Genomic DNA, 14,904 nt, shown 5'->3' with positions numbered 1-14,904 from the left:
GTGTCAAAACATCCTATAATTTTTCCTAAAGTAACTGCCAATGCCCCCATTCTAAAGGCTATAGACATCTATACAGATGGATCAAAGTCAGGCATTGGATGTTATGTGGCTGATTTTGCTAGCCCAGTAAAGTTTAAATTTGCTTCAGACACTCCACAATTGGTAGAGTGTCAAGTGGTTTTAGAAGTCTTCAAGGCTTTCCCTGGTCCTATAAATATCATTTCTGATTCCCACTACGTGGTGATTGCAATTTGTATTCTAGAGGTCACAGGCACAATAAAATCAACCAGTCCTGTGGCCTCCATTTTGAAACAAATACAACAGTGTATTTTATCTAGGAACTCAAAATTTTTTATTCAACATATTAGAGCCCATACCTTACTACCAGGTCCCATGGTGCTAGGTAATGCTTTAGCTGATGTGGCTACTCGCCAAGTGTTCCCTGTTTTGCAAAAGAATCTTACAGCTGCTCAGGAATTTCATAAACTGTTTCATGTTCCAGCCTCCACTCTCAGACTTAAATTTGGTATCCCAAGAGCTGAGGCTCGAGATATTACATTAAACTGCCAGAAATGTGTGTAATTTCACCACCCTCCATGCATTGGAATAAACCCAAGAGGACTTAGACCTTTAGATATCTGGCAGATGGATGTGACACATATTAAACATTTTGGGAAATTACAATATATTCATGTATCTATAGATACTTGCTCTGGTATTATCCATGCTACGCCTATGGCTGGAGAAAAGGTTTCTCATGTTATTGCCCACTGTTTAGAAGCTTGGGCAGTGTGGGGTAAACCACGCCTGCTAAAGACAGATAATGGGCCTTCATATACAGCTAAAACTTTTGTACAATTTTGTGTGCGCATGCAAGTGCAGCATCGTACTGGATTACCATACAATCCTCAAGGTCAAGGCATCATTGAAAGAGCCAATCTAACTTTGAAAATGTATCTGCAAAAACAAAAAGGGGGAATTATGGAATCATCACTGGCTCCTAAAGCAGCCCTGTCTCTAACTCTATTTACACTTAATTTTTTAAAACTGGATGAGAAGGGGCTGACTGCTGCTGACTGACATAGTAATCCTGTGGAAGAGACACTGGAAACGGTGAAATGGAAAGATGTATTGACAAACTCATGGAGAGGCCCGGATCCAGTGCTTACCAGATCCAGGGGAGCTGTTTGTGTTTTCCCATGGAAGAAAGAAAATCCTGTCTGGGTGCCAGCAAGATTAACCAGAGTTGTTGCGGAGCCAAGGACATTTTCTAAGAAGAATGAAGAAGCTGTGGTGGACACTTTTAGTCATGATGACTTACGAAGAAGTGCTAAGTATTCAGTTATGGGCAATAGTTAGATCTTGGCCCGTACCTATGCCCGTTCATGCCAATTCTACTGTGTTGCCATTGTTTACTTCTACTCAGTGTTTTATGGAAGTCCCATGTGCTATGCCTATGGGACAAGAGCCTGTTTTATACAATGCCATTGCATTTCCATTGAATTTTACTCTCTGCTTTACTACTAAAGCTAAAGCTCATACTCCGTGTATCGTGCTCAGGAACACCACATTAACAAACTGGGTGGATCCTGTCTCATTTAGCAAGGTTGGTACCAGAGTCTTGGTTGAGGCACTAAAGTAAGTGTCAGCTGGTAAGATGGAAAGTTCAGGAAATATTTCTAATAATGACAAAGCCTTATTAAATATAACTACCATGTTGCTTCGGAGTAATGTTACCACACCTTGGACATCACAATGGCCCACCAATAATGCTATATACAAGAGAGTTTTACCTTGGTGTCCCCCTGATCTATCTTTTCCTCCAGTTTTTATGCCATGTCAATCTAAAGAATCTCCTGACATGGAGATTGCTTCAGGATTTGCCCTTTCACCTCCTATAAAATGGGCTGCTATCAACAAGACTGGTATTCGAACAGGAAAGCGAAATATATGGCCCTTTTATCAATGGATACTAACAAATATAGCTGGAGCCAGTACTAGCCTTTCTGCATTTGTCTCTATGCAAGGTCTATATCATGTGATACAAAATGTCTCAGCCACCCGTTCTAATAAGAGCTATCCTTACTTGGATAGGATTAAGGTAAATGGAAAGCTGGTGAGTTTATCTGCCCCAGCTGCCCCCATATGTGTTTCACCTCCATTTTTCTTTATATTGGATGAGTTTGAAAATAATACAAGTTTTCTGAACTGTAGTGCAAGTAATACTACCTGCTACTTAGCTGAATGCTGGAATGGTTCTTTATCTTTGGCCTTAATAGTACATATACCTACTTTTGTGCCAATTCCTGTGGAAGCAAATCCAGAAGATTTTCCTATAGCCTCTTTATTTAGACAAAAAAGAGATTTTGGTATTACAGCTGCAATTGTGACTGCTATAGCAGTGTCAGCAGCGGCTGCTGTGACTGCAGGCATAGCAATGGCCAATCAAGTAAACGCAGCTCAAACTATTGATGCTTTAGTAGAAAGAGCTGCAGATGCTTTGGTTACACAGCATCAAATGAATGCTCATCTCACTTCTGGTATTCTTCTGGTTAATCAGAGAGTGGACCTTCTTCAAAGCAAATTGGAGGAGATTGTAGATATTGTACAGCTAAGTTGTGTTAGTCATACTAAACATATGTGCATCACCCCATTAAGGTATGATAATTCTACTTTTAAAGATGGTAACCTGTTGTCTAATTTTTTAAAAGGCAATTGGTCTCAGCAAGCGGAGCGGTTGCAGAATCGTCTGTTGATGGAGATTACAGTACTGAATGGAACCCGCATCAATCCTATCACTATGGGAGATTTCACTTCTTTGCTAACTTCTGCATTTTCCTACTTTAAGGAATGGATAGGGGTAGTTCTCTTTGGGGCTGCAGTTTGTTGCGGACTGGTATTGTGTCTATGGTTGCTTTGCAGACTTAAATTTCGTCAACGAAGAGACAAAGTACTAATTACTCAAGCATTGCTAGCCCTCGAACAAGGTGCATCTCCCCAAGTGTGGTTAGCGGCTCTTCATAAAGAGCTGTGATTCTCCTCTCAAGGACAGCTGCCATTGATCCCAATGATGGGAGTAGGTTGACGCCATAAGCCAGGCACACATCATCTAGGAATAAGGCGGTGAGTCACCCAATGACGGGAGTATCGAGTGGCCACGACCTAGGTGCACATTCTCTTACACAGAGAATGCCAGGCGTGGGTGCAACCCTCGTAGCCTAAGACAGGGAACTCACCCCTTCTTATGAGAGTTTTGTCCTGTTGATGCTGGCTATGGGGGCACATCAACTAGCCTAAGATAGGGACAATGGTCAGTGTGAGCTCAGCTGTCATTGGTCCCAATGACAGGAATAGGTTGATGCCACACCACTAGTTGTGAGTCTACCCCATGACAGGCATTACAAGTGGCCATAACCTGGGTGCACATTCTGGCCAGCAAGAATGCCAGGTATGGGTGCAACCCTCATTGCCTAAAACAGGGAACTCACCATTCATTGGTGCTGGCTGTGGAGGCACATCAACTAGCCTAAGACAGGGACATTGGCCAGTGCCTGCTCTTCAAAAGTAAAATAGGGGGAGATATAAGGAGCCGCCATTAGAAGATGGCGCTTGGCACCGATGTTTGAGGTGGAAAACAACTGCATTCAGGGTCGTAAACACCTGCTGTGAGCCTGCATATCTTTCAGATGCAGCTCCTCACCCACCCGAGCAGTATATAAATGAAGTTCTGCAAGAAGCACCAATTAGACATTTATACACAATCATGATAACTATTTAAGCAGCACCCATTTCAGGCTTGGGGTCTTTCGCTTTGCAATCAATGTTGTGTTCCCCAATAAAGTGCGTGAGGAAGGATCCTGTTGTTGCGTCATCCTTGCTGGCGAGGTGGGCATTTCAATAGTGAAAACTATTCTCAATAATAGAAGAACTTCTGAGGGAAATCACCATTCCTGTCCTCAAGCTGTATTACAAAGCAATAGTGCTAAAAACTGCATGGTATTGGTACAGAGACAGGCTGACAGATCAATGGAATATAATTGAAGACACAGAAATGAACCCACACATCTATGGTCACTTGAACTTTGACAAAGGAACTAAAACCACCCAGTGGAAAAAAGACAGCATTTTCAACAAATGGTGCTGGTTCAACTAGATGTCAACATGTAGAAGAATTCACATTGATCCATTTTTATCTCCTCTTACAAACCTCAAGTCCAGGTGGATCAAGGTTCTCCACTTAAAACCAGATATATTGAAACTAGTAGAAATGAAATTGTGGAAGAACCTCAAACATATGGGCACAGGTGAAAATTTCCCGAATAGAACACCAACAGCTTATGCTGTAAGAACAAGAATCAACAAATGGGACCTCATAAATTTGCAAAGCTTCTGTAAGGCAAAAGACACTGTCAATAGTATAAAATGTCAACCAACAGACTGGGAAAAGGTTTTTACCAAACCTATATCTGATAGAGGGCTAATATCCAATATATAGGAAGAACTCAAGAAATTACTCAATAGAATCAAATATCCCTATTAAAAATGTAGTACAGAGTTAAACAAAAAAATTTGAACTGAGGAATATTTAATGGCTGAAAAGCACCTAAAGAAATGTTCAATACCCTTAGTCATCGGGGAAATGCAAATCAAACAACCCTGAGATTCCACCTCACACCTGTTAGAATGGCTAAGATCAAAAACTTAGGTGATAACAGATGCTAGTGAGGATATGAAGAAAAAGTAATACTCCCTCATTGTTGGTGCAGTTACAAGCTGATACAGCCCCTCTGGAATGCAGTCTGTTGTTTTGTCAGAAAATTGAACATAATATTACTTGAGAACCCAACTATAAAATTCCTGAGCATATAACCAAAAGATGCTCCAACATATAACAAGGACACAGGATTCACTATTTTCATAGCTTCTATTTTTATAAAAGCCAGAAGCTCAAAAAGACCCTGTTTTCCTTCAACAGAGGAATAAATATAGAAAATATGGTACATTTATACAATGGTGTACTACTCAGTTATTAAAATCAATGAGTTCATGAAATTAACAGACAAATGGATGGAACTTGAAAATATGCTGAGTGAGGTAACCGAGTCACAAAAGAATCCACATAGTATGCACTCACTGATCAGTCTTTAATTCCTTTTATAAACTCTGCCTTAAACCAAGTTTTCATTGAGTAAACAGTTGTTCCATTTCCTTGAGTATATTGTCTTTTTGTTTGTTTCTTTGTTTCTTTGTTTCAGTAGCATTTAAATCCAGCCTCAGTCTCTGGTAGTCTCTAATAGAATACAAATGGTTATTTTGATCTTTTTGCACCTGACTTGTTTTCTGTCATGTGGTCAGTTTTGGAGAAGGTTCTCTGAAATGTTGAGAAATGTGTAATTTTATTTTATTTTTTTTTGGCTTGGTGGTAAAATGTTCTGTAGATATCTGATAAATCCATTTGATTCATAGCTTAGTTTCATTGTGTGTCTCTTTACTGTTTCAAGGACCTGTCCATTGGTGAGAGTGGCATGTTGAAGGCTCCACTATTGTGTGGGGTTCATTTTGTGATTTGAGCTTTAGTATAGTTTCTTTGATTAATGTGTTCTTGCATTTAGAGTGTAGGTTTTTGGAATTGAGACATCATCTTGGTGGATTTTTTTTTGATGTGTATGAAGTGTCTTTCCTCGTTTCTTTTGATAACTTTTGTTGAATGTCTTTCTTATTAGATTTTAGAATGGTTACTCCAGCTTGATTCTTGGAAATTCATTCTCTATCCCTTTCCAATGAAGTAGAGTCCATTTTGTAGTTGAAATATGTTTCATGCATTCACCAGAATGATTGATCCTGTTTTATATCCAATCTTAGAGCTTGTATCTTTTTATAGGGGAGTTGACTACATTTATGTTTAGAGATATTAATGGCCAATGACTGTTAGTTTCTGTTGTTTTGATGTTAGAGGTGATATTATTTTTGTGTATGTGATTTTCTTCTTCTGAGTTTGTTGTGAGATTTTTAATTTTTTGTGTTTTCTCGGATATAGTTAATCTCCTTGTGTTGGAGTTTTCCTTCTAATATCTGCTATAGGATTGGACTAGTAGAAAGATATTGTTTAAATTTTGTTTTCTCATGGAATATCTTGATTTTCCCATAGACAGCAATAGAGTTTTGCTGGCTATTGTAGCCTGGTCTGGTTTCTGTGTTCTCTTAGAGTCTGTATGATATCTATCTAGTATCTTCTGGCTTTTAGAGTCTCTGGAATCTATCTAATTCTGATGTCTGTCTTTATATGTTACTTGGTATTTTTCTTTACAGCTTTTAACATTTTTTGTTCTATATATTTATTGTTTTGATTGTTATATTGCAGGAGGATCTGTTGTTCTGGTCCAAGCTATTTGGAGTTCTGTGATTTCTTGTATGTTTATGGCCATCTCTTTCATTAGTTTAGGGAAGTTTTCTTATATGGTTTTGTAGAAGATGATTTTCACCCTTTGAACTAGGAATCTTCTCCTTTTTCTATTCCTATTATTCTTAGGTTTGGTCTTTCCATTGTGTTCTAAATTTCCTGTATGTTTTGGATTAGGTATGTTTACCCCTGGCAATTCTTTGACTTATGTATAAATATCCTATGGTATCTTCTATGCCTGAAATTCTTTCTTCCATTGCTTATTTTCTGTTAGTGATACATGCATTTGTAGTTCCTGTTCTCTGTCCTAGGCATTGCTTCTCCTTTGTTGCCTCCATTTTTATTTCCTTATTGTTTCTATTTCCTGAGATCAAGTTCTTGTAAGTAAAAGATACAGATCAAAGAAACTGCTACTGGAGTGCTCCAATTTACTTGTCTGCATATTTATTTTTAAATAGTAGAAGCTGTGAATGGCATGTATAAGAAGGATGAATGCAGTCAACTGCTGGTACTGTATCCAAAATCTTGAGATTAAAGAGAAAGAGCAACATTCACAGATATTCTCCACAAATATAAGAAAGGATGTCTATAACATACCTATTTTTCAAGCAATGGTGACATCATAGTAACTTACAAGTTTGCTGTCCTCAGGTTTGCCAGGTCTCAAGAGGGCAAGACAAATATTGCTTCACCTAGAAGGATTCTACCTGGAATTCATAATATTAGAGAAAATGCTTTTAAAATGTTTTCTGAATTTGGAAGTGTCATATGTAATAGATGGGACACATCATAGTTTTGTTGCTACAAATAAGTTAATATTTCTGTGAACTACATTAATCTACTAGAGATTTGTCTTTTAAGATTTTAATTTCTTTCAGATGATTGTATTTGGAAACAGTATTCATATTGTGACAGATGAGAAGCTTTAAACTGTTTAGATTTTTTATGTAAAAGATGTTCGATGCTTCATATAATCAAAATTAATCATATTAATTAATTTTATAAATTAGTAAAATCAAAATTACTACAAACTAGCTTTTGACATGCTCAATTTGTAGGGCAATTTAATTTAAAGCCCCCATACAAGAAAGTACATGATTATTAGTACGCAAAAGGAGGAAGCTGATTATTGTGCAGTCAGATAATAGAGATTTCCTAAACATTAAATTTCATGATACACAAAAGTGTCACGTAGATAATCATTGCCAATAGAATGTCATGCTTTTAACATCTGAAAAAAAAACAAAACAATTAAACATTTGAGGATAAACAGTTAAATCAAATTTTCATTATTTAAGAGGCAGGTGTGCCTACAGTGATAGTGGAATCATACATGGCAAGTGCATTTAAATCCAACACAGATGTTTAGGCACAGGTGTACATGGGATATTTTTTAGGATGAAACGTTACAAAAAGCTAAGGTTCAGCCTGAACTGCTAGACTATTACTGAGCTATACAGGAAAGACCTTCTTTCCTGTGTCATGCTGCTAACCTGTGTGAAAATGTGATAAGATACTTCTCACCAAAGAATCGGAGAGAGAACTAATGCTATTAATACTAATGGGTGCTGAACTAGGCCAGATACTCCAGCCATTGTGAGAATCTCAGAGATATGCATCTTGAAGTTATACCTGGTACTGCAAGGCCTCTTCTCCTTAGGGCATTTGTTCTTACTGATTTTCATTGTATAAATCAAAAGAAGGCCAGCAAATGGTACCATGCAAGAATAAATGGGAACATGGAATTGAGAAAGCAATAGAAATTGAAATTATTCCTATTATATATGCATTATTACTAAATTATTATGTCAAATTATTATTATTGTGAAATAACATTATTACTAATCCTGACAAGGTGAGCATGACAATTATTAACCTACCATAGTGATATTACTGCATATCACTCCCACAGAAAATAAGCTTCATGAAAGAAAATTTCCTTGCCTCTGTGAACAGACCTGGGAGATGTTTATTGCTGAGGGGTCAGATTAAAGCTGAGAATGGGACTGAAACTGCATCCAATCCTTCTTCCCATATTTGATTCCCTGCAAGGCTAATGTCCAGGTTTTCTCTAGTTCGTTCCTCTATCGTGAAACTCTCCACTTGTATCAGGTACATAAACAGTTGAAAGAATTTATTACCCTTATAAAACCCTTGGTTATACTGAAGTTTTATTAAGACATACCTCAGAACACAACCTGAGGCCAAGAGAGATGGGCTGGACCATCTGTTGTGTGTGTATGTACAAGAATGCTAACTCTCCACTATGTGAACTTTTAGGAGGAGTCTCCAATTTATGCACATGTAGGTACACATTTATTTAAAATCAGATGCACTGTGGAAAGGATCAAACACAGAAAAATTGGTTATATAAATTAGTCTGTAAATTAAACAGGAACCAAGCAAACAAAACTGTAGCAACCCAATTCTTCCTTTTCTTGTACCTCATATAAGGAAACTTGAAATAATAGTTAGGCCCTTGAGTTATGTGCTTAAGCATTGCTGTCTGACACTCTTTAAAACATTACTTCTTTCTGATCTTTACTATAACTTTGCCTTCATTGAACTCTCTCTGTTACTTTACAAATCAAGTCATTATATGCTTATAGAAGACACATAAAATCCTGCAAACAGTAAAATAGATATTGGTCTCCACTAACAAAATGGATTTTCTGAGCACACTTATAGAAACATTCCTCTTCTGTTAAGAAGGTCTTGAGGAATAATCATTCCAGCTTCTGTGGACTATCATGTGAACAGCCAGAGCTCTTCTCTGTGCTTCGTATATCTCAAAGGAGCACAGCTATGATATAAGTTTGTCAGCTGCAACACGGAGGAAAGGAGAAGTTGAGATATCACAATGCACTCCTAATCCAGTGCTAATTGTGTATTATTCTCAATTTATTCATAGGAGTGGGAGAAAGTATTTCTTAACAAATATTTAATGACTAGATCCTGGAAAATAAGGCTCATCATGTCTAGGTTGCCGTCACTATTCAGACACCCTCCAATTGATAAATGATGGAAGACCCCCAGAATCTCCAAGCTCTAATAGTTTGAAAGACCTGCCTGATTCAAATGCCTCTGATGATGAATGAGGCTGACATATATAAGGCAAAGGCACACATACACACACGTACACATACATGTATACATAGAAAACTGATCTTTACTGTAACTTTGCCTTCATTCAAATCTCCCTGTTAGTTTACAAATCAAGGCAGTATGTGCTTATAGAAGACAGATAAACTCTTGCAAACAGTAAAACAGGTATTGGTCTCCACTAACAAATTGTCTCTGGATTTTCTCAGCAGACTTACGGAAACATTCCTCTTCTGTTAAGAAGATCTTGAGGAATGATCATTCCAGCTTCTTTGGAGTGTGTGTGTGTGTGTGTGTGTGTGTGTGTGTGTGTGATATTTCATAATCAAATATTTCTTCAAATAACACAGACTTCCAAATTTCTTCAAAGATATTTGTACCCACTTATTATGAGACAGAGGCTTTGTTTCTGGATATGCCTTGAAGATATTGCCATGGTCAGGAGTCAGTCAATCACTAACTAAAAAATAATGCTACATTCAGAGCACATATCATGTTCATGTAATGAGAAACAGTGATTTCTGTTAAAGTAATTAAATCTGGCAGCACTCAATGACCGTTCATGCTACTATATTGTGGGAAAATTTAGCACAAGACTTATAAATATGTAAATATAGTTCTTCTCAACCTGGAGAATATATAGCCTATTTAGTCTCTGATTATGAAAGATTTACTTTCAAATGACTGGTAGTGTGAGTGACATTTTTAAAAATTTATCTTTAATCATTTTTACAATCCAGTCATTATCCACATCCCAGTCTACCCTCAAAGTTTTCCTCATTCCATTCCTCCTCTCCATCTCCAAGAGGATGTCTCCACCCCCACCTCACTCTGCCCTGCCTCCCCACTCCCTGTAGCCTCAGGTTTCTCAGGAGTTAGGTGCCTCTTCTTTTACCTAGGCCAGACCAGACAGTTTTCCACTGTCTGGTATGTATCAGGGACCTAGTACCAGCTAGTGTATACTACCTGTTTGTTGTCTCAGTGTCTGAGAAATCTCTGGGGTCCAGGTTAGTTGAGAGTGCTGGTCTCATGCAGATGCCCTACTCCTTAACTTGTTCCAGCCCTTCCCTCACTCAACCACAGGAGTTCCAGATTTAAGTCCATTAGTTGGGTATAAGTATCTGCATTCTGTCTCAGTCAGCTGCTTGTTGAACCTTTTGAAGGACAGTCATGATACACTCCTGTCTGTAAGCACACTGTGTGATCAGTATAGTTTCAAGCCTTGGAGCCTCCCCTTGAGATGAATCCTTTTTGAGAGTACATTATATTATCTGTGTTCCAACAAGAAATATTTTTCCACTTCTGGAAACAGTTACTAGAACTTTCAAATTATACTTCTGAATTCATTACAATGGTAAAGATGAACTGTTTTATTTTTTTTTAATTTGAGGCAAATAATTTATCCTAAACTCAGAAACATTTTGCTCTTAGAACACAACATTTTTTCAGTCAAGTTTGTGGAAGAGTTAAAGATTTTAGTAACTTCATAATTTGTCTTTTCACAAAATATGCTATTCTTCCTTATTTCTGCTCGTTAGCAATTAAATATTGTGTCAAATATTGTTTATGTCCTCTATAAATTTAGAAAGTAGTCTCAAAAAATGTCCTTAGTAGTACTGGATCTTTATATAAGAAATTCTTCTCTGCTGAAAAATATGTGTTGTCCTAGTTTTGCTTGGGAGATTTGGGACATGAGCCTATGCTGAGTTACTGAGACAAGTAATTCTACAGTTGTACCTAGATTTTTCCATTTTCTGCTGTTTGAATGTGGCCAAAGCAAAATACACTGCTCCAAGAACTTAGTAATTGACTTGAGACACAGTGTGCAAGTGTCTGTCCCAGGCAGGACAGGACATGGTCATGAGAGATCTCTCTCAGCAAACAAGGAATACAATGGGAATATAAACATGACACAGTGATCAGTGTTGCATGGGGCACTTGGGACAACTTTGTTCACTATGTTTAATTTTGTTGAAATGTATTGCTTCCAATCCCAAATGCTGGATGTGATATCCAGAGGACCAACTACCAGTATTTTCTATTATAGTGTTCAATTCTATCTTCACTAATCAACCCTTCATGCTGAAAAAATGGTAAACAATAAAAAATGACAGAAAAGTGACAAATGGAAGGATCCCAAACTGAGCAAAAGGTGGAACTGATTAACCCATTGGAATGAAAGTACCTCCATCTTTACGTGGAGTAAAAGTTCCTAGTGACCCAGGTTGTTGGGATTAAGTTATGTGCACCTACTGTGTATTTACACATTTATATTTTAGTAACTTTTGTTAATTTTTTTTAATTTTTACTTTTTAATTCACTAGAATAACCCTGATAAATTATAATTTTCATTTAAAGAAACAGCTACACAAAACTTACAAAAGCTTTACAAGGAGAACACATAGTATTTTTTAACCAATTGGAATTATGAGTGAGTTAAACATTTTTTTTATATGCAGTGGGCAGTTTATTTCTTTTTTTTTTAAACATGAAATGCTTTTTTTTATAGCATGTTTTACAAGGGGAGGGGGTAAGAGGGTCCAGGTGGTGGAAAAGTACAAAATCTTCTTGGCCTGTGCCTTGAAACATGTCATGGTCTATATGGTACACTGCCTTGAATTATGATCTACCTGCAGTTCTTCAGAAGATAGAGTTAAACATTTAATAATCTCTTCTTTGATGTATATTCACAGAGAATAGGACATTGTTCATTGCTATGCCCAATACATAGTTAGAACGCATTATTTAAATTAGATATCATTTATAGTAGAAGTTTTCAAATAACCTTCAAAATGTGATCTTTAACTTTAAAACCTTAACAAAGAAATGCATACACAGGAGCCATATATATCGTTTGACCACAGACATCTGGGTACCCTGGGTTTATGCAAAGTGCCGAGGGGAGTGAGCCTTGCAACTGTGCCCAACCCTAACTCATTCCAAATAATTTGCATGTTCTTACTGTACAGCCTTGGGGACTTCTTCGTATACCAGTCAGACCTGTGTAGTTGTCATTGCAGTCAGAACTCAACATGGACATGAGGGTCTGTGCTCAGTTTCTTGGGCTCCTGTTGCTCTGGTTTCCAGGTAAAAATGGTCGAAAATGGGAAATTCACTGTTATACTGTGATTAGTATTGACTGGAAGTTTGGTGAAGTCCTCTCTTCACATGATTAACTATGTGGGTCTTTATTATATCTCCACCTCTAGATGCCAGTTGTGAAATCCAGATGACCCAGTCTCCATCCTCCCTGCATGCATCTCTGGGAGACAAAATCACCATCGGATGCAGGGCAACTGAGGGTATTAGCAATTATTTAAACTGGTATCAGCAGAAACCAGATGGAACTATTAAACGCCTGATCTACTACACATCCAGTTTACAATCTGGTGTCCCATCAAGGTTCAGTGGCAGTGGGTCTGGTACAGATTATTCTCTCACCATCAGCAGCCTGGAATCTGAAGATGTTGCAACATATTTCTGTCTGCAGTATTATAATTCTCCCACAGTGATACAAGACATAACATAAACTCCATGAAAGCAGAAGTGAGATATTCTGCTACTCTTAAATCAGCCACTAAAACCAATCTCAGGTTCCACAGTACTTTTGTCAAAGCTCATGGGGAGTCCTTTGTTTTGGTAGAAGAGGCTAAACAGTCCTCTCTATACCCTAGGAATCGTTCTTCCTCTCCATCTTCAGTCATAAAAAGCCTCAATTTCTTTTCCATCATATCAAAATAGTTAGTGTAGCCTCTACTATATATAATGCAAACGTTGCTTTAGAAACCAAAACACCACTACCATATGATACAAACATATTTAAATCAATGTTTAGAGCATCACTTATGTGCACATTAAGTATGGCCTGTTTTACAATATCCACCTTACAAAATACCCCTAGGTTTCTACCATCTTTACGTAGATAGATAGCATTAGTATATATACACAGAGGAAATTTCTTAATGTGTAAACAAGAACCAATTTATATATGCAGGAAAAAAGTGACATAGTTTGAAGTGCTCATCTTAGGCAAAGGGGCATGAGAAAGAAGTATGCCATACAGTTTTTCTCTCATGTATAGAATTCAGACTACAAGTAATACTATGCATATAATATATATATATATATATATATGTATATATATGTGTGTGTGTGTGTGTGTATATATGTATATGTGTATGTATATGTATATGTATATGTGTATGTATATGTATATGTATATTGCCCATACTTGTATATGGACAGAGGAAAAGTGATATGCTTCGATTTTCATTTTAAACAGTCAAACAATCTCTGCCCTCAAAAACTGAAGAAACAATTGAGGGAGTAAAGAAGCTGACATAGCAAATGAGCTCAAATCTCTGGCCCACCTTGTTTGACCTCAGGCTGAACAATAACAATTAGACTGTCATTATTGGTCACAATTGTTTTATTTAAACAGCATCAACAAATCTGCTGTCAAGAAACAAGGACAAGAAAAACAAAAACGATTAGAATAGTTCAACTGCTATGCATCAATTGGCGTATTTAAGGGAATGCTGTAAAGGACCTGAGAACACATTCCAAATTCTGTCCACTGTTTAGATTGGAACAATCCTTAACCAAATAAAGCTATCTGCAAGCAAAAGTTGAAAGTTGAATGTAAAGGAAAATGAAGGATACAATTCCCACAGATCAAGGCAAAAAGTAGTTTCTTTGATGACCTCTTGTGAGTCAGTGTGAGAAGGTAGGTGGTTCTTTCTTTGGACATTGCATCATGCCCTAAGGTATCTGTCTGGATATTTTTCTTTGACCAGTTATGTCCCTTTGTGAATACACATCACTATGTTTTTTTTAAAGTACTGACCTCTCTTGATCCTTCCAGACAATGAGACACAGTCAAGGACCTCAAGTAGGATTATCAGTCAGTGAAAAAAGCAGGTTAGCCATGTAAACTTTACATCATTTATTCTGACACTTTGATCTTACCAAGCATTAAAGAAAATATCTGAACATATGTACAATAGATGTAGGGAGACAGAAATGCATGCATAAATTTCCCTATCCATCTGTACTTTGTTGATATGCAAAGTGGGATGACCTATGGACTAATTTCTACGAGAATGATACATTCTAACATGTCTTAGTCAAGGGATTTTACACAGAACATCTGTGGTTGTGTGGCTTTAGTGTAAGAAAAAAAATTCTTTGCTCCTTGGAATTTGTCATCGCTACTTTGCATGGTAACCCTAGTGTTGGCTGAAACCCATATTAACACTCAGACCATAACTCTGGGTAAGATCTGCCTCAGATAGAACCTCAACTGAACATTTATGTTCCAGGTCAACTCATCTCTCTCCAGTTATTTTGGACCCCAGGTGAGGGAAATTTTAGACTGTATTGTAAGTCTTTGTAAACTCAAT

The 14,904-nt window shown here is 37.3% G+C and overlaps 1 gene segment (V, D, J or C); it reads left to right on the top strand.

The window, feature by feature from the left end:
- Window positions 1–12,472: 12,472 nt before the first annotated feature.
- LOC114633574 lies at window positions 12,473–13,031 on the top strand. The segment is given in 2 exon segments: window positions 12,473–12,589; window positions 12,712–13,031. Coding segments are annotated over 2 exon segments (375 nt in total).
- Window positions 13,032–14,904: the final 1,873 nt, after the last annotated feature.

The sequence above is a fragment of the Grammomys surdaster genome, unplaced genomic scaffold (assembly GCF_004785775.1).
Source record: "Grammomys surdaster isolate TR1022 unplaced genomic scaffold, NIH_TR_1.0 717, whole genome shotgun sequence".
NCBI classification, from domain to species: domain Eukaryota; kingdom Metazoa; phylum Chordata; class Mammalia; order Rodentia; family Muridae; genus Grammomys; species Grammomys surdaster.
This window is presented reverse-complemented; position numbering and strand designations above follow the sequence as displayed.